Raw genomic sequence first — 20,090 nt, 5'->3', positions numbered from 1 at the left:
AAATGACGCAAAAAAGCAATAGTATTTTATCTTTAACCATACATAAATCTTAATGCTGTTACTGTATTTACTTACTAATAACGAAGTATAGTTTGGCATTGCCCTAATGAGGTAACCATGACTTGTTGAGTGAGACACATATGACTCTTAGGAGTGCAAGAGTAATTGATGCAATTATATGTCACCACAAGATGGAGTGGGAATGCTCCAACAAAAACACATTCTGTCAAAAGACTACACATCTAACTTATTCCATTCTGCCATCTAGTGGTGATAAAATTAGGTGTTACTATATTGGATCTGTCTTCTATGCAAGAATAAAATAAGCAGTTTCATAAGAGCTAAGAAATTAGTTGGAGAACAAGATTAAGCACAAAAAAGAAAGTGGTAATATCATTTAGTATAATGTTAAGGTGAAACATGAAAGAATATCAGGATGGAGTCCCAAATTGGCAAAATGAGTTTAAAAAATAACTTTTTAAACTAAAATACCTATTGTAAAACCTAACTTCCTTCCTTAACTTCTTTTAGTATAAATTTTAAACTAAAGTATCTATTTTAAAACCTAACTTCCTTAATTTCTTTCAGTCTAAAGAATTGCAAAGGTGGCTTAGACTATTCCTTTAAAAGGGCAAGTAGTTTGGATTTAAACATTTTTAACATTGCCTTTTTTATTTATAAAATTGAAAACTGGAAAATCATAAGGAAGGAATCATTTAAGGTGTCCAGTAGACTTACATAAATTATAGATAGGGCTATTTATATTTATAGTAAAAAATGTTTTTCTTTTCATTGAATAACAATGCTTTTATTTGCTTGAGGTTTACATTGGAATTTAAGGGGTATAATTTTTTTAAATTGTACCAAAAAAATGTTCATACCCTGTAAAACATAAAGTTAGAAAGCAAAGGATTAATATTTTTGATAGGTAAAAAAAACTCTATAAATTAATTAGAAAAAGATAGTCACTTCAAAAAGGAAAGGATATGATCAAGCTATCTATAATATAGTTAATAACAATATAAATTATTACTCATTAGTAACCTGATTAAAATGACTTCAATAATGACCATAAAATAGTACTTTTTTGCTTTTCAGTCTATCAGAGAAAGATTTATAATAACCAGTGTTGGTGAGGATGTAAGAATGCAGTTACTGGTGGTGAAAGTATAAGGCATGCAACCATCTAGAATGTGTAAAATGGGATTACATTTTTACTTAAAATCTCAAATTCTAGGAATTTATGCTAGTAAGCAACACACATTTCTCCCACTATCCAAAAGTAGATTTTTCCTATGACACCTTTTTTTTTATTCTTCCTTTGACACCTGTTTTATTATCTTGACTCAACCGTAAGTTATAATTTATAGAAGTTATATAAATGCAGGCTGATCATCCTTAGTCTCAAAAAGCCAAACATAAAGCACAGAAAATAAATGCAATTTTAAAAAGTTCTGGCATAATTCTTCTATATGTCATTTGGAATCATGGGAAGAATCATTGCAATCATTACCCAAAGTAATATTAAAGGTGACAAAATAGATGTTTGGTCTTAAATGTAAATTCAAATGTACAGGACCTGTAACAATAGATGAGAACAAAAGTATATCTGTGATTTCTAACAGCAAAAAATAAATTAGTTTGTTAATACGATATTCTTCAGTGAAATAAGAAAGCAGATCAAGGATAAAATGTTGAACAGTCTTATCAACCAGGCCATCTTTAAGGATAATTTTTCAGAGTAGCTAAAATGAGCAACAATAAAGTTTTACACACATAACTGAACTGTTTGTTATTATACTACAGCCAGTACTTTTATTTGTGGAGTTTGCAAATCAAAATGTAATAAATAATTATACATCAGCACTGGTAGGAATACCAAATATTATTTAACAACTGCCACTATGTGTTTCTTTCTCTCTGGCCCAATGGACACAGATCCAGGCTTGCTATGTTTTGAGATGATTCACTTCCTTTTGTTGACTAGCTCCTTTCATGATGCGCTGCTCCTGAATCTGGCTGTAGACAGATTTTGGTAGATGTCGATGCAAGCAACACGTTTTATATGAGGATGATGTTGAAATTTCTCCTTTAACTTCTGGTTATAATCTTTGGCTGCTTTTTCTCATGATGTGAGCACACCCAATTTTTCAGAAGCATTAGCTTTGCAAAGACAAATGTTCATTTCATGAGATCCACACATAATGTACTTGTTGTCAGAAGTCCATTTTACACAGATAACATGTTGCATTCTCTTTGTGTGATAGACTTCCCTGCTTCTACTTTTGTCCACAGGAAATATTTGAATAGATTTATTGAAACTGGCAGACACAAACCAGAGGGAGAATAATCCACATCAAGCACTGCAGAGACATGATCCATATGTACCATTACAGGAATGTCCAGGGCACACATATCAAAAGTATGTAAGTTGTAATCTTCATTTGCTGCAGTAAAAATGAAAGCTTCCGTAGGGTTCCAACAAATAGTATTTGTTCTCATATCTAAAATGACCTTTTTCAGAGGAGTAGCTCGTCTTATATCATAGATTACTATAATCCTGTCAGAAGCACAACTTCCAAGAGAAATGTCTTAATTGGGTTAAATTTAACACTATTTTATACTGTCAAATCCCCAGGTCACTGAACAGATAGGACTGGTTCTTTGTTCATCCCAAATGTCTACTTGCTGTCCACATGTGACAAAAACAGCTTCTTTCCAGTGATGATCAATTCCTGTATATACTGTCTTTCCTAATATTGTATGCAATGGTTCTTCCTCTTCTCCGTAGCCTGGTCCATCCATTTTCCACTGCTTCACAGTTTTGTCATCACCAACCATAAAAATAGAAGTCCAACAAAAGCAAGTACATACGCCTCATACAAAACCTTCCATGTGCTTGTATTGTACAGATACATTTTCGTTTAGTCAAGTTTCAAATTCCAAGTTCTCCATCACATGCCCCAGAGAAGACAGTAGCCAAGCTCTTTGGATGCTTTGCCAGGCAATTGACTCCAGCTTGGTGACCATCCAGGGAAGCAAGGGATGGTTTTGCAAATACCCATTCTAGCTTGGTAGCATTTAAAGCTCTCATTTGTTCTCGTGGAACCTCAAAAGGATGTAAGGTCGGATCATAGTTTCTTGGAACTCTCTGTATGTCCGTCTTGGTTTCACGGACATAGGTGTCTGGGTTCCGGCTCAGCATCTTCACCTTCATGTTGCTAGTTCTCCCTGACCTCCTGTGACATCTTTTATAAGCAGAATGGCATAAAGGAAGAGCATCTGCCATTTTCCTTAAATTTGCATTAAGCCAATTTGCTTTTATAAAAGACCTACATTAGTACCCATTTACACTGAGAAATTAAATTCTAAGAGGATTTTTGCTTTTATGAAAAAGCCATTACCATAGATAATTCCAAGTTTATACACAAAGATTTCCCTGTAAGGATATTATTAATTAAATCATTTATAACAACCCAAATCTGGTCACATACTAATATTCAACAATAGGCAATTAGTTAAATAAATTATGGTGCATCCATATGCTGGAATACTATGCAATTTGTAAACGTCATGGTGTTGAGATATTAGTAACATCAGAAAACACTCATCTGTATTATGTGACAATTATAATGCCATATGTATAGCATGATTCCAATTTTCCTTTTTTCTTTTTTAAAAAGATACTTTATTTTCTTCGTGCTTTTCTATATTTCCCAATGTACATGTATTGCTTTAATAATCAGGTGATATAAAATTACTAATTTGTTACATATTACAATACTCTTGATTACTTTATTTTCATATAAAATATACAATTTTCCAATCAAATTTACACTTGCATACTTAAGTGAATAAGAAAAGAATGATCTTTTGCTAGATACAAGTTTCTGATGTATGTGTTTGACACAAAAAGGATATTGAGAAAAATTTAGATCATTTCAAGAGACCACTTAGTGAATTCACACGGTTTGGAAATTTCTCACTAAAAAGCCAGAACATATCTAGTTAAGGAAACATAGAAGAGTTTATTATTTTTATCTATTAGTTGTTTTGCATTCTCTTTCCAAGATCTCTGAGTAAAGTTAATTTTCTGAGTATTCACATCTATTTTTTAAAATTGAAACATCAAAATGACCAAGTATTAAATACTATAAAACTGCAAATTAATCATCAATGCATGGGAAATAACCTAATGCAATCTGTTATTTAGTGATGAATAGTCCATTTATCCAAAGAAGATTATACATATTTCAATGTTGTCATGCTATAAGAACAAGCCATCAAAAGGAAAATAATTAGTGTATTAATGTAGCTGCTTCTGTCATACCAGAAAGTGTGTGCACTAAAAGAATAGATAAGAGTTTATAACTGTTACTTCATTCACAAAATATAATGAATTGTCTTCTACTAGAAGAATTTGAACATTACAGCTTTTCAACTATAGTATAAACAAAAATAATTAAAAATCAATTCAAGTAATTTAAATAAGTGCTTTATTTTTTAATTCCCACCAAAACTGAAACTATCACATCAATTGCAATAGCAATAAAAATTTGAAATCAATTTGCTCTAACTTTTGAAAACACGAGCATAAAACCAAACTAAAAGAAACAAAGAGAAGAAACTAAGGGCTCTTTAAATCAAAGATAATATGACTGCTTGTGACCTACCCACCTGCAGATGTACAAACAACAGATGCATTCAAAACAGTGCAAGATTTAACTAACTTAGGACAGTATTCCAACCAATCCCAACCCAGTTTCCGATTACTTGTGCAACTTTACATAAAATCAGAAGAGAAGTAAATCTTTCTAATATGGAACCAGCTGACGTCAATTCAGAACAGGTCATGCCAACACAACAATATGGAGATCAAGAGGTATGACCAAGAGTGGGGGGGAAATAGCATCCAAAGTAAATATACTTCAATATAACTACAATGTATTTCTATTTTGTTTTAAAAAAATTTCCGTTAAACTATACATCTAAAAGAAAAGCAAATGTATCACTTCATATTCTTTTTTCTGAACTTAAAAAACACACACATAATACTCCTTTGCTTTTGATAAGTTCAAATGTGAATTGACATGGGGTAATTGGATTCTTGAAGAAAGCTCTATAGAAGAGATGAATACAACATACTGTATCTTCTTTAAGAAGTATGAGCTGAAATGTTAAAGCATTCCATGTGTTGTTTTTGTATATATTTAAGGAATGCCATTCTTGTAAACACTGGCTTTGAAAAAGAAATACTGAGACCAAAACATTCTAGAGGATCTCTATAAAGGTTAACAGATCTATTCTTCCTCATGAAATCAGGGAAAATGTTCTTAGGATTTATCTTGCTAGAAAAAAATGCTACCACTTTTTTTTTTATTATCACAATTAACCATCAGAAGATTTTTCCCAAATAAATACTGATGTAAATGTTGATTTCAAATGCAAACAACTTTCATAAGAGTCTATTTCTCAGGCATTTCACCATTTGTTGAGACAGAGACAGCAATGTTCTGGTGTGCATTTTCACTGGACTCCTGTGAAGTATTCCTCCTGGGAGAGTTTACTGAGACCTGAAGCTGGTTGGCAGATGTAGGCTTAGCAGCATTTGTTGACTTTGTAGAGGAATTAGATGGAAGTCTATGATGACTACTGTCCTCACCAGAAGTAGATAAATGTCTTTTTCTTCCCAATTCCTCACCAATAGGGGTCTGCAAATTATGAAATACAACATAGTGATGATTTTACTATTTTTCCTCCCTTCAAAATCTAAGGCCAGATCTTTCCAACAAAACATTAATTATTATTGGCACTTCAGTAGATTTTATTAGTATAGCAGAAACGTAATAGCAATTTAAGGCATAAACTTAAATGTTTAACTTGAACTAAATCAGCCTACTAGTATTCATTCTTTCACTCAACACATATTTATTAAGCTTCTCGTATTAACAGAGCTTGAACTACATAGTAGGGCATGAGCATAAGGCTGCATTCTTTGTCTCCAAGAAAATTTTTCAGAGAAGCTAAATTCTTTTTTATTCAACTTTTGCCAACTTTAAAGCATTTATAACTCCAGTCCTTTTCTCAGCCCTAAACTTCTATCCTAGGCTTGTTTGAATGGTAATGTTTAATTAATAGATAAATGAAAGCACAGTGGGGAACAAAGAGATAACAAGACAAATAACCTTTAGCAAGTGTGAAGGTTTCCCCGGGATTACTAAGACAAGGAAATTGGAGAACATTATTGATGGTACTAAATTTAAACATTTTCAAAGATAAATATCCATAAAGCTCCTAAATCCCTTTAGACTGCAAACAAAGAGGAGACAGACAGTGAAAAAGGTGTCTTGCATTTTTAAAAAGTCAGCTTTTTTGGGCCTTTGCAGTTACAGAGATTTGGGGACCCAGAATTTTTACCTCCAGAGTAATATTTTTATTTGGAGACAAGTTCAGACTGTAACTTCTTCTCCAATCTTCCACTTTATTTAAAAACAGAGGTCTGAATTCTTAGCTTCCTTTCAGATAGAGCAAAAGTCACTGTTACGGAAGAGTATCGGAAGTATACGGAAGATATCTTTGTGAAAGAACTGGCTAGGACATTCTAGACACAGAGCTTTTAATTCCAGAGACATTGGCATGTCTATTAACTCCATTCCTGTGCCAGCAAATCTATTTACACAAAGTGCAAGACAAACACATCACAGTACTAAGCAGAGATGGGCCTAGCCTTCCTTTCAGCTCTCTCTTCTTTGTATGCTTCTTCTTTCCTCATTCCTTTTATCTCTTCTTCTTCCTCTTTATGTTCTTCCCATTTTTTTTTTAATACTTTCCTTTGCCTGTTGGAATCCAATTGTTTAAAGCATACTCTCAGAGCCTGGGGGAAAAGGATGGCGAAGTAGGAAGGCAAGGCAGAAACCTCCTCCCACACACCCACCAAAGAAGCAACTACAGCAAATAAAACTGACCCTGAGAATGACCTGAAGACTGCAGAACAGAGCACCTGCACCTGGGGAAGAAGAGAAGACCACACAGAGAAGGGTAAAGTGGCAGAGACCAGAGAGCGGAATCCAAACCCTTCCCCCATCCCAGCCCACAGGAGGGAGGAAGAGGAATGGACCTGGTAGGAGAAAGGCGCTCAGGAACTCTGCACAACAGGTCTTGCAGATCTGCTCTGGGAACACAAGTCCACATTGCCTTGGGTTCTGGCGATTAGCAGGGCTAGACACCAGGGAGGAGTTGGAGCACTCTGGGATGCTGAGACTCCAGCTGCTTGTGGAGGACAGGCATGCTCCTGCCAGTCTGGCTGACATCCAAATCAGAGATGGCTGTTTGAAATGGCCAGCAGCAGGAGGGGTGCCAGAGGGGCAAGGGTTGGACAGACCTCTCTCTGCAGGAAAAAGGGCAGGTGCACTACCCCTCCCTCTCCCTCCCTTGGCCCGACAGTTCAGGCACTCTCAGGAGCCCCAGACACTCCATCCCCCTCGCTGTGGCTCAGGCCTCACATGTTTCCCTGCCTACTGCCAGCACATCAGCCCACTTGGCCAGGCAGTGTCAGACTTTGTTGCCTGGCAGGCAGAGGGAGGCTTTCCTAACTTTCTTGGCCCTCTCTCAGCCCAAGAGAGGAGGCCTGCAGGAGCCAGCTCTGAGCACTCCTTCCTCTCCAAGTGACCAAACCTGGTGCTGTGCACCCTGCTGCTGCCAGGGGACACCAGCATGACTCACTGCTGTGCACCACAGCACTCTGTTGCCATGCAACCAGCAGCACAACTGTCCTACCCACACTGTTAACCCAGCAGCGTCCCCATCACAACAGGGCAGGCAGAGGGCAGTCATGCCCACAAAGATCCCAGAAGCATGACTGCTTGGCTCACACAGGGCTGGCTGAATAAACTGCTATCTACTGATATTGACCACTGCCCGCTGGAGAGAAAGAAAGGTGGCCCCACCCATTGCCCACTAATAGCAACAGGGGCTCCACTGCAAAGGAAAACCAGGCACTGGAGAGGAAAGAGCATTGAGCTTCTGGGCATGACAGGATGCCTTCTTCTTAAAGCCATTACTCTCTAGACCAGGAAGCATACCAGATCCATTTAATACAAAGGAAGAAACACAAAAACCTTGACAAAATGAGGAGGCAGAGGAAATGTCCCAAACAGAACTACAGGACAGGTTAACAGATAGAGGGCTAAATGAAATGGAGACCACCAATTTTCTTAATGCAGATTTCAAAGTACAAATCATTCATATGCTCACTGATCTGAAAAAATGTATCAATGATCTCAGAGAAGACTTCAACAGAGGTATAAGAGCTGAAGATTACAGTAACTGAAATGAAACATACAATAGAGGGAATGAATAATACATTGCTGCAAGTAGAGGAAATAATGAGATGGAAATTAGAGAACAGGAACACAATGAAGCTGAAGAACAGAGAGAAAAAAGGATCTTTAAGAATGAAAGAATGAGGTGGAACCAAGATGGCAGCATGAGCAGCGGAAATCTCCTCCCAAAACCAAAAAATTTTTGAAAATACAACAAATATAACTAATCCTAAAAGAGAGACCAGAAGACACAGGACAACAGCCAGACCACATCCACACCTGCGAGAACCCAGCGCCTCGCGAAGGGGGTAAGATACAAGCCTCGGCCGGGCAGGACCCGAGCGCCCCTCCCCCCAGCTCCTGGCAGGAGAAGAGGAGTTGGAGCGGGGAGGGAGAGGGAGCCCAGGACTGCTAAACACCCAGCCCTAGCCATCCGCACCAGAGCGCAGACACAGTGCATGCGTGGGGAGTTGGATACTAGGGAAACAGGACGTAAGACCTGTGAGCGGGTCCCCACAGCCAGTGCCCTGGGGACAAAGAAAAGCGAGTGCTTTTTGGAAGTCTTAAAGGGACAGGGACCCCACAGCCAGACGGAAGCACCCTGGGACACTTAGCCCAGCAGCTGCAACCTCAGGGAGCTCTGGGTGCCCAAACCCCTGCAGTGCAGCTTGGAGGCCCCTCAACATGATAACCAGCCTCCCGCCTGTTCCCCCTCCGGCTCCGCCATATTGGAGAAGCAGCCTGAGGCTGACCACGCCCACAGCAACTGCAGAGCTAAATAAACTCCACTGCGGCTGGGCAAGATCAGAAGCCCCGTCTGCACACAGCTGCCCAGCACAAGCTGCTAGAGGCCACTGTTCTCCCAGGAGAGGAAGGCCATAAACTGGCAAGAAGGGACTTTCTCTTACCCAACACACGCTCCAGCTCCCCACAAATATATCTATCGCCATGAAAATGCAGAAGGAATTGATACAGACCAAGATCACAGAGGCAAAGCCTGAGAAGGAGATAGAACTAACCAGTCTTCCTGAAAAAGAATTAAAAATAAAGCTCATAACCACACTGATGGAGATGCAGAGAAATATGCGAGAACTAAGGGATGAAGTCCAGAGGGAGATTACAGACATCCGGAGGGAGATTACAGATGTCTGGAGGGAAATTACAGAAGTGAAACAATCTCTGGAAGGATTTATAAACAGAATGGATAAGATGCAAGAGGCCATTGATGGAATAGAAACCAGAGAAGAGGAACATATAGAAGGTGATGCAGAGAGATAAAAGAATCTTCGGGAATGAAACAATATTAAGAGAACTGTGTGACCAATCCAAAAGGAACAATATCTGCATTATAGGGGTACCAGAAGAAGAAGAGAGAGAAAAAGGAATAGAAAGAGTATTTGAAGAAATAATTGCTGAAAATTTCCCCAAACTGGGGGAGGAAATAATCGATCAGATCATGGAAGTATACAGAACTCCCAACAGAAAGGATCCAAGGAGGACAACACCAAGACACATAATAATTAGAATGGCAAAGATCAAGAACAAGGACAGAGTTTTAAATGCAGCTAGAGAGAGGAAAAAGGTCACCTACAAAGGAAAACCCATCAGGCTATCATCAGACTTCTCAATAGAAACCTTACAGGCCAGAAGAGAATGGCATGATATACTTAATGCAATGAAAGAGAAGGGCCTTGAACCAAGAATACTGTATCCAGCACAACTATCATTTAAATATGAAGGAGGGATTAAACAATTCCCAGACAAGCAAAAGTTGAGGGAATTTGCCTCCCACAAACCACCTCTACAGGGTATTTTAGAGGGACTGCTCTAGATGGGAGCACCTCTAAAACTAAATAGTGTCACCAGAGAAAATAAAATCACAGCAAAGAAAGCAGACCAACCAAATACTAACTAAAGGCAAAAAATAAAATCAACTACCCACAAAAGCAGTTAAAGGAAGCACAAAAGAGCACAGAATAAAACCACCAACATTTAAAGAACAGAGGAGGAGGAAGAAGGGAGAAAAATAAAGAATGACCAGACAGTGTCTAAAATAGCTCAATAAGTGAGTTAAGTTATACAGTAAGACACTAAAGAAGCTAACCTTGAACCTTTGGCAACCACGAATCTAAAGCCTGCAATGGCAATAAGTACATATCTTTCAATAATCACCCTAAATGTAAATGGACTGAATGCACCAATCAAAAGACACAGAATAATAGAATGGATAAAAAAGCAAGACCCATCTCTATGCTGCTTACAAGAGACTTACCTCAAACCCAAAGACTATAGGAACAAAGAAAGACTGAAGGAACAAAACAGCAGCAGAATCATAGAACCTAAGAATGGACTAAAGGTTACCAAAGGGAAAGGGACTGGGGAGAAAGGGAGGGAAGGGAGGGATAAGGATGGGGAAAAAGAAAGGGGACATTACAATTAGCATGTATAATGTGGGGGTGGCATGGGGAGGGCTGTGCAACACAGAGAAGACAAGTAGTGATTCTACAGCATCTTACTATGCTGATGGACAGTGACTGTAATGGGGTTTGTGGGGGGGATTTGGTGAAGGGGGGACTCTAGCAAATATAATATTCTTCATGTAATTGTAGATTAATGACAACAAAATTAATTAACTAATTTAAAAAGAAAGAAAGAAAGAAAGAAAGAAAGAAAGAAAGAAAGAAAGAAAGAAAGAATGAATGAATGAAAGAATGAGAGCTATGTGACCAATCCAAATGAAACAATACTTTCATAATAGGGGTAACCAGAAGGAGTAGAGGGAGACAAAGGGATTGAAAGTCTCCTTGAGGAAATAATTGTTGAAAACTTCTCCAATCTGGGGAAGGAAACAGATACTCAGGTCATGGAAGTGCAGAGTCCCTAACAAAAGGAACCCCAAGAAGACAACACCAAGACAAATAATAATTAAAATGGCAAAGACTAGGAAAAGGAGAGAGTATTGAAAGCAGCCTGAGAGAGAAAAAATATTACTTATAAGGGAAACCCCATCAGGCTATCAGCAGACTTCTGAACAAAAACTTTACAGTCCACAACTGATTGGCATGAAATATTTAATGGACTGAAGGGAAGGACCATCAACCAAGGACCCTCTACCCAGTAAGATTATCATTCAAATTTGAAGGAGAGATTAAGCATTTTCCAGATAAAGTCTCAAGAAATTTATAACCACTAAACCAGGATTATAGGATATGTTAAAGGGACTGCTGTAGATGGAAATAGCTAAATACCCTTTCCTAAGGCTAAATAATTTTCAGCAGTGAAAAACTCACAGTAAAGGTGGTAGGCCAATTACTTACCAAGCAAGCACAAAATTTAAAAAGTTGTAAAACCAACTATACAGAAAATCAGTCAAAGGATACATAAAAAGTGCAGAATATGATATCTAATTACATAAAGTGTGGAGGAGGAAGAAGAAAAAAGTACTTTTAGATTGTGTATGAAATAGTGCAATCATAGGCTTAATATAGATTGTTATATAGTCAGGAGCTACCCTTGAACATTATGGTAACCACAAAACTAAAGCCTATATAATAGATAAAAATTTTAAAAAGAGAATTCCAATCACAATACTAAAGAAAACCATCATATAACAAGAGAAGAGTATATAAGAGAGAAAGAAAGGAACAGAGAGGAGCTATAAAAACAACCAGAAAACAACTTAAAAATGGCAATAAGTACAAACCTATCAGTAATTGTCTTAAATGTAAATGGACCGAATGCACCAATCAAAAGACATACAGTGGCAGAATGGATAAAGAAACAACTATATGCTGCTTACAAAAGTCTCATTTCAGACCCAAGCACATACAGACTAAAGTGAAAGGATGAAAAAAGATATTACATGCAAATAATAGGGGTAAAAAAGCAGGATAGCAGTACTTGTATTACAAAATAGACTTCAAAACAAAGAAAGTAATGAGACAAAGAAAGATATTACATGATGATAAAGGGATATATAGCCATTAAAAATATGTATGAACCCAACATAGGAGCACCTAAATATGTAAAGTAAATACTAACAGAATTAAAGGGGGAAATAGATTGCAACACATTCATTTTAGAAGACTTTAACATACCATTCACATCAATAGACAAATCAACAAGACAGAAAATAAAAAAGGCAACACAGGCACTGAACAAAACATTAGATCAGATGGACTTAACAGACATCTGCAGAACATTCCAACCAAAATCAGAAGGATACACATTCTTTTGAAGTGAATATGGAACATTCTCTACAATAGATCATATTCTAGGCCACAAAAAGAGCCTCAATATATTAAAAAAAAAGATTGAAATTGTATCAAGCATCTTCTCAGACCGCAGTGGTATAAAACTAGAAATGAATTACACAAAGAAAACAAAAAAGCCTACAGATACATGGAGACTAAACAACATGATTCTAAATTATCAATGGATCAATGAACAAATTAAAAAGAAATCAAGCTGTACACAGAGACACAGAAAAACAAAAATTAAACATTCCAAAATTTGTGAGATGCCACAGAAGCAAAAGTACATAGCAATATAGGCCTACCTCAAGAAACAAAAACAATCTCAAATAAACAGTCTAAAATTCATATTTAAAGAAACTAGAAAAAGAAAAAATGAAACCCAAAGTTAGAAGAAGAGATATAATAAAGACCAGAGCAAAAATAAATAAAAGAGAGAATAATAAAATAATAGAAAAAAATCAATGAAACCAAGAGCTAGTTCTTTGAGAAGACAAACAAATTACATAAAACACAAACCCAGACTTATCAAGAAAAAAAAGAAAGAGGACACAAATAAACAAAATCAGAAACAAAAAAAGGAATAGTCACAAATGACAACATAGAAATACAAAAAATTATTAGAGAATTCAATGAAAAATTATATGCCATATTTCCTGAAGGCATCTCCTTGGGCAAGGGAAACAAAATAAAAAATGAACAAATGGGACTACATCATGCTAAAAAGCTTCTGTACCGCAAAGGACACCATCAGCAGAACAAAAACGCATCCTACAGTATGGGAGAATATATTTTTAAATGACATATCTGACAAGGCATTAACATCCAAAATATATAAGGAACTTACATACCTCAACACCCAAAAAGCAAATAACCTGTTTAAAAAATGGGCAGAGCATATGAAGAGACACTTCTCCAAAGAAGAAATTCAGATGGCCAACAGGCACATGAAAAGATGCTCCACATAGCTAATTATCAGGGAAATGCAAATTAAAACCACAATGAGATATCAACTCACACCAGTTAGGATGGCCAACATAGAAAAGACTAGGAACAATAAATACTGGCGAGGATGCGGAGAAAGGGGAACCCTTCTACACTGCTGGTGGCAATGTAAATTAGTTCAACCATTGTAGAAAGCAGTATGGAGGTTACTCAGAAAACTAAAAATAGAAATACCATTTGACCCAGGAATTCCACTCCTAGGAATTTACCCTACGAATGTAGGAGCCCAGTTTGAAAAAGACATGAGCACCCCTATGTTTATAGCAGCACTATTTACAACAGCCAAGAATTGGAAGCAACCTACATGTCCATCAGTAGATGAATGGATAAAGAAGGTGTGGTACATATACACAATGGAATATTATTCAGCCACAAAAAGAAAACAAATCCTACCATTTGCAACAACATGGATGGAGCTAGAGGGTATTATGCTCAGTGAAATAAGCCAGGCAGAGAAAGACAAGTACAAGATGATTTCACTCATATGTGGAGTATAAGAACAAAGAAAAAACTGAAGGAACAAAACAACAGCAGAAACACAGAACCCAAGAATGGACTAGCAGTTACCAAAGGGAAAGGGACTGGGGAGGGTGAGTGGGAAGGGAGGGAGAAGGGGAATAAGGAGCATCACGATTAGCACACATAACGTGGGTGGGAGGCACGGGGGAGGCAGTATAGCACAGAGAATACAAGTAGTGACTCTATAGCATCTTACTATGCTGATGGACAGTGACTGTAATGGGGTATGTGGTGGGGACTTGATAATGGGAGGAATCTAATAACCACAAAGTTGCTCATGTGATTGTATATTAATGATACCAAAAAAAAGAAAGAAAAATTATATGCCAATAAATTGGACAACTTAGGGGAAACTGATAAATTCATAGGAAAGTATAACTTTGCAAGACTGACCCAGGAAAAACAGAAAATCTGACAAAACCAAACTGCTAGTAATGAGATTGAATTGAATTGAATATCAAAAAACTCTCATCAAAAGTCCAGGCAGGACCACATGGCTCCACAGCTGAATTCTACCAAACATTTAAAGAAGAGCTATTACTCATCCTCCTTAAAGTATTCCAAAAAGTAGAAGAGGAGGGAATAATTTCAAACTCATTCTATGAGGCCAGCATCACTCTAATACCAAAACCAAAAAAAGACAATACAAAAGAGAAAATTATAGACCAATATCCCTGATGAACATAGCTCCAAAAATCCTCAACAAAATATTAGTAAACCAAATACAAAAATGCATCAAAGGATCATCCATCATAACCAAGTGGGGTTTATTCCAGGGATGCAAGGATGGTATAATATTCACAAATTAATCAAAACCATACACCACATTAACAAGAAGGATGAATACATGATCATCTCAACAATGCTGAAAAATAATTTGACAAAATTCAACAACTGTTCATGATAAAACTCTCAACAAAATGGGTATAGAGGGTACATACCTTAACATAATAAAGGCCATATATGACAAACCCACAGCTAACATTATACTCAATGGTGAAAAGCTAAAAGCTTTTCCTCTAAGATCAGGAACAACACAAGGAAGTCCACTCTCACCAATTTTATTAAACCTTAGCCATGGCAATCAGACAACACAAAGAGATGAAAGGCATCCAAATTGGTAAGGAAGAAGTTACACTGCCACTGTTTGCAGATGACATGATATTATACATAGAAAACCATAAAGACTCCACCTAAAAACTATTAGAATGAATAACTGGATTCAGCAAAGTTGCAAGATATAATAATACACAGAAATCTGTTGCAATACTATATACTGACACGAACTAACAGAAAGAGAAACCAGGAAAACAATTGCATTTATAATTGCATCAAAAAAAAAATACCTAGGAGCAAAACTAACCAAGGAGCTGAGGGATCTGTACTCTGAAAACTGTAAAATATACAAGACAGAAATTAAAGAAGACACCAATAAATGGAAATCTATCTCATGCTTATGGAGGAAGAATTAATATTGTAAAAATTGCCATCCTACCAAAAGCAATTTACAGATTCAATGCAATCCCTATCAAAATAGCAACACAAGTTTTCAATGAACTAGAGCAAATAAACCTAAAATTTATACAGAACCACAAAAGACACCAAATAGCCAAAGCCATCTTGAAAAAGAACAAAGCTGGGGGTATTACACTCCCTGACTTTAAGGCATACTAAAAAGCTACAGTAATCAAAACAGTTTGGTACTGGCACAAGGACAGAATCACAGATCAATGGAACAGAATAGAGTCCAGATATAAGCGCACACATATACGGTCAATTAATAAATGATAAATGATCCATAATGTACAATGGGCAAAAAGTCTCTTCAATAACTGGTGCTGGAAAAACTGGACAGCTACATGCAAGAGAATGAAACTGGATTACTGTCTAACTACAAACACAAAAGTAAACTCAATGGATCAAAGACCTAAATGTAAGACATGAAACCATAATACTCTTAAAAAAAATAGGCAAAATCTTTATTATGTTTTTATTAAGATATCATTGATACACAACTTTACAAAGGTTTCACATGAGCAACATTGTGGTTACTACATTCACTCATATTATCAAGTACCCTGCCACATCCCATTGCAGTCACTGTCCATCAGCATAGTAAGATGCTATAGAGTCACAACTTGTCTTCTCTGTGCTATACTGCCTTCTCCACGGCCCCCCTACATTATTGTGTTAATCATAATACCCTTTAATCCCCTTCTCCCTCCCAGCTCCTTCTCTTTGGTAACTGCTAGTCTCTTCTTGGAGTTTGCGAGTCTGCTGCTGTGCAAAAAACTTTTGAACGTAAGCATGGGAAATTTTTTCCTGGATACATTTCTGTGGGCAAGGGAAACAAAATAAAAAATGAACAAGCGGCACTACATCAAACTAAAAGGCTTCTGGACAGCAAAGGACACCATCAGCAGAACAAAAAGGCAAACTACAATATGGGAGACTATATTCATAAATGATTTATCTGATAAAGAGTAACATCCAAAATATATAAAGTACTTATATGCCTCAAAACCAAAAAAAAAAAAAACCCCACAAATAATCCAATTAAAAAATGTGTGGAAGACCTGAACAGAACTTCTTTAAAGAAGAAATAACAATGGCCAAAAGGTACATGAAAAGATGCTCCACATTACAAATCATCAGGGAAATGTATATCAAAACCACAATGAGATAACACCTCACACCAGTTAGAATGGCCACTATCTAAAAGACAAGAAATAACAGGTGTTGTCAAGGATGTGGAGAAATGGGAACCCTCCTACATTGTTGGTGGGAATGTAACTGGTACAATCACTATGGAAAGCAATATGGAATTTCCTCTAAAAAAAACTAAAAATGGAAATACCATTCGACCCAGTAATTCCACTTCTAGGAATTTACCATAAGAAAACAAAATCCCCAATTTGAAAAGATATATGCAGCCCTATGTTTATTGCCACATTATTTACAGTAGCCAAGATATGGAAACAACCTAAGTGTCCATCAGCAGATGACTGGGTAAAGAAAAACTGGTACATATATGCAATGGAATATTATTCAGCCATAAAAAAAGAAATCCTGTCATTTGCGAGAACATGGATGGAGCTACAGGGCATTATGCTCAGTGAAATAAGCCAGATAAAGACAAATTCCATATGATTTCACTTATTTGTGGAATATAAAAACAAAGTAAAACACAATGAGCAAAACAGCAGTAGACTAAAAGACACTAAAAAGTGACTAGTGATTACTATAGGATAGTAGTTGGCGTGGGTCAGTGGGGATGGTGAGGGGGTTAAAGGGGCACAAAAATTCTCAATCATAATATAAGTTGGCCATGGGGATAGTAGTACAGCATGGAGAATATAGTCAATGATTCTGTAACATCTTTCTATGTTAATGGGTAGTAACCACATTAGTAGGGATGAGGATTTAATACTATGACTAACTGTTGAACCACTGTGTTGTATATTTGAAACCAATATAAGATTGTATATCAACAATACTTCAATTAAAAAGTTGTTGAAAAAAGAATAGCATACTCTCCTGTCTCCACATATGCACAGAACAACAGAATATTCTATCCCTCATTTTATTATGTGGGAACCCAAATCCATGTTACATCAGCATGTTATGAAAACTATAGGATAAAAGTACATGAAAGGTGAAAATTTTTCGAAATGCTAGTAGTTAGTAACCTACCCACATAAAAGATACTAAATCTATAAAATATTTAATTATAAGGTCATATAAAAATTAAAGTGAACTGGCAGTTGCACTATGGTTAGTATGTTAACATTTGGGAATCTGGGTAACCAGTATATGGGTATTCTCTGTACTATGTTTAAAAGCACCTATCTAAAAGTTTGATTTCAAAACCAGAAAGTTAAAATTTAAAAATTAAAAGTTAAAAATAAGAATTTTATGATTAAAGTTTAAAAAGTCACTGATAGTTCAAGATACAAGGGTAATAAAACGAATACAGAAGAAAGACTTAAACTTACATCAACATGGAAGTCTTCTAAACTTTTAAAGCTGCAGAGGTATTCCTGAAGTTTTGGGTCAATAGACTGCATCCTAGGTTGAGAATATTTTAGATAAGCCCAAAACTTTTCTAGTCCATACAGCTGACCTAATAATAAAGAAAATATACATGATAAACTATACAGAATTTTTAAAAAATGACTCATACTGAATATGGTCATACCAGCAATAAACAGTTTATACTTTATCTAGATCTTGAGAATAAGACATTGTAATGAGTAGTAGCAGTTAACAAGTATTGAGCAATTGATATGGAACAGGCATTTTTTAAGTGTTTTTTACATATTAAACTAATTCGAACCATATACAATACTGTAATATAGGTTCTGTTTTTGTATTACTGATGAATACACTGAGGCTAACAGGGTTACATAACTTATTCAAGGTCATACAGCTACTAAGAAGTAGAAATGGGGTTCAAACCTAGGGAGCTAGCCCGGAGCCTACACTGTTACTGTGCTATTCCGCCTTTCCCAGCATATTGCTGATGTTACATAGGATTCTCACATAATGGAACATCAGTGAGTAGTCACATTTGTCAAGGGAATAACGACAAAATATAACTTCATAAAGGAAACACTTGGGAGTGGTTATTTTCTAACACCTCATAGGAAAGGCTCTCTTAGTATATAATGCCCCATCCTTCAAAACCTTAATAGTGGCTGAAGGTCTTAAATGGTATGCCCTGAAGAAAAAAGTTATGAACTCCCTCGTTATTTATGTAGTGACTGAGGTTTACAATTTTGTAATAGAGTAAGATAATTGTTTTGCTTTGTTTTACCAGATTCGCAGTCCTTTTTGGTTTCTTCTTGGAAATCCTTAAAAATTTCTTGTCTGAATTTTTTTTCCAGTCCATAACTATAAAACCTGAACAGACATTCTAATCCATACCTGCAGTAAAAAAGGTTTATAATAAAATTTTTGCTAAGACAATGAAAACATCTCATTTAGCAGCATTGATACAAGCAAACACAACACAAGTAATCCCAAACAAAAAATAAAAGACAGAGAGTGATGGTCTATCCAGAAGAATGAATAGGGTTCTTTACAAGTTGCCAAGAAAAATATAGGGCTACCAAGTACATCATTACACACTAACCTGTGCTCGTTGCTTTGGTAGCTATAAGTGATGCTATTCTTTAAGTTTGTATGACTGAAGGTTAAGGGAACTGAGGACTAAAGGAACACCAGCTCCAAATGGCAAATATGTCCTGATAATACTCATGTGGGATCATATTATACCATTATCAGTGGTCTCAACCTTGGCTACATATGAGAACCATGTGAAAGAAACCCTTTTAGAAAAAACACTGATACCCAGGCTTCACTCCAAATAAGTGAAATCAAAATCTCTGGCAGGGAGAGGTGGGTAACGCCTAAGCCTCTTTCTTTCTGGAAAGCAGAATTGAGAACTTCTGTTTTTTATCAACAAAATGACATTTTAGAGGAACATTGGAATTCTCAGATCACTGGTAAAGACCAATAGACCACTGCAATATGTGGAATTTTACTCATTTTTTTAACAAATGAATTACAAAGATCATAAGTATGAGCAAAATGCAACACAACTGCTGAAGTGAAGAGTAGGGGCAAATGACTAGCCTCTCAGTGGTCATTTATTCATTTACCTCTTACTGTGAGATACCTTAGATGAGCAGAAAACATGAAGGCTGTGACCCAGAAGGAACTAAATTTAAACTGTAGGCTTATGATTACATCCCTGAGAATGTGAATAATAATATCCTACTTTTCAAAATAGATAATATTTGAAAAAGCACTTAGACAAGAGCTGGCATACTGAAGATATGTAATAAGTATTATTCTCTTTTTCCTTCTTGAAGCCATCTTGCTGCTACTTTTAGTCAATGGATATACTTAGTACTGATACTCCTAATAAAAATAACCATTTATTGAGCACTTACTATGTATCAGGTAGTATGTTGAGTCTTCCACATGT

The 20,090-nt window shown here is 36.4% G+C and overlaps 1 protein-coding gene and 1 pseudogene across 4 annotated transcripts in view; both read right to left on the bottom strand.

Moving 5' to 3' along the window:
- Positions 1–1,084: 1,084 nt before the first annotated feature.
- On the bottom strand, positions 1,085–4,329 carry LOC118936018 (DDB1- and CUL4-associated factor 13-like; annotated as a pseudogene).
- Positions 4,330–4,479: 150 nt separating this feature from the next.
- Positions 4,480–20,090, bottom strand: part of LARP1B (La ribonucleoprotein 1B) — a 196,098-nt gene continuing 180,487 nt past the window's right edge. For all 4 annotated transcript variants that reach the window (XM_057502607.1, XM_057502608.1, XM_057502609.1 and 1 more), the window contains 3 exons: positions 18,915–19,024; positions 18,094–18,221; positions 4,480–5,711 (listed from right to left, as the gene is read on the bottom strand). In XM_057502607.1, coding sequence (XP_057358590.1) covers positions 5,466–5,711; positions 18,094–18,221; positions 18,915–19,024 — 484 coding nt within the window. In that variant the 3' untranslated portion in view covers positions 4,480–5,465. The remainder of the gene's footprint in view (positions 5,712–18,093; positions 18,222–18,914; positions 19,025–20,090) is intronic.

The sequence above is a fragment of the Manis pentadactyla genome, chromosome 5 (assembly GCF_030020395.1).
Source record: "Manis pentadactyla isolate mManPen7 chromosome 5, mManPen7.hap1, whole genome shotgun sequence".
NCBI classification, from domain to species: Eukaryota; Metazoa; Chordata; class Mammalia; order Pholidota; family Manidae; genus Manis; species Manis pentadactyla.
This window is presented reverse-complemented; position numbering and strand designations above follow the sequence as displayed.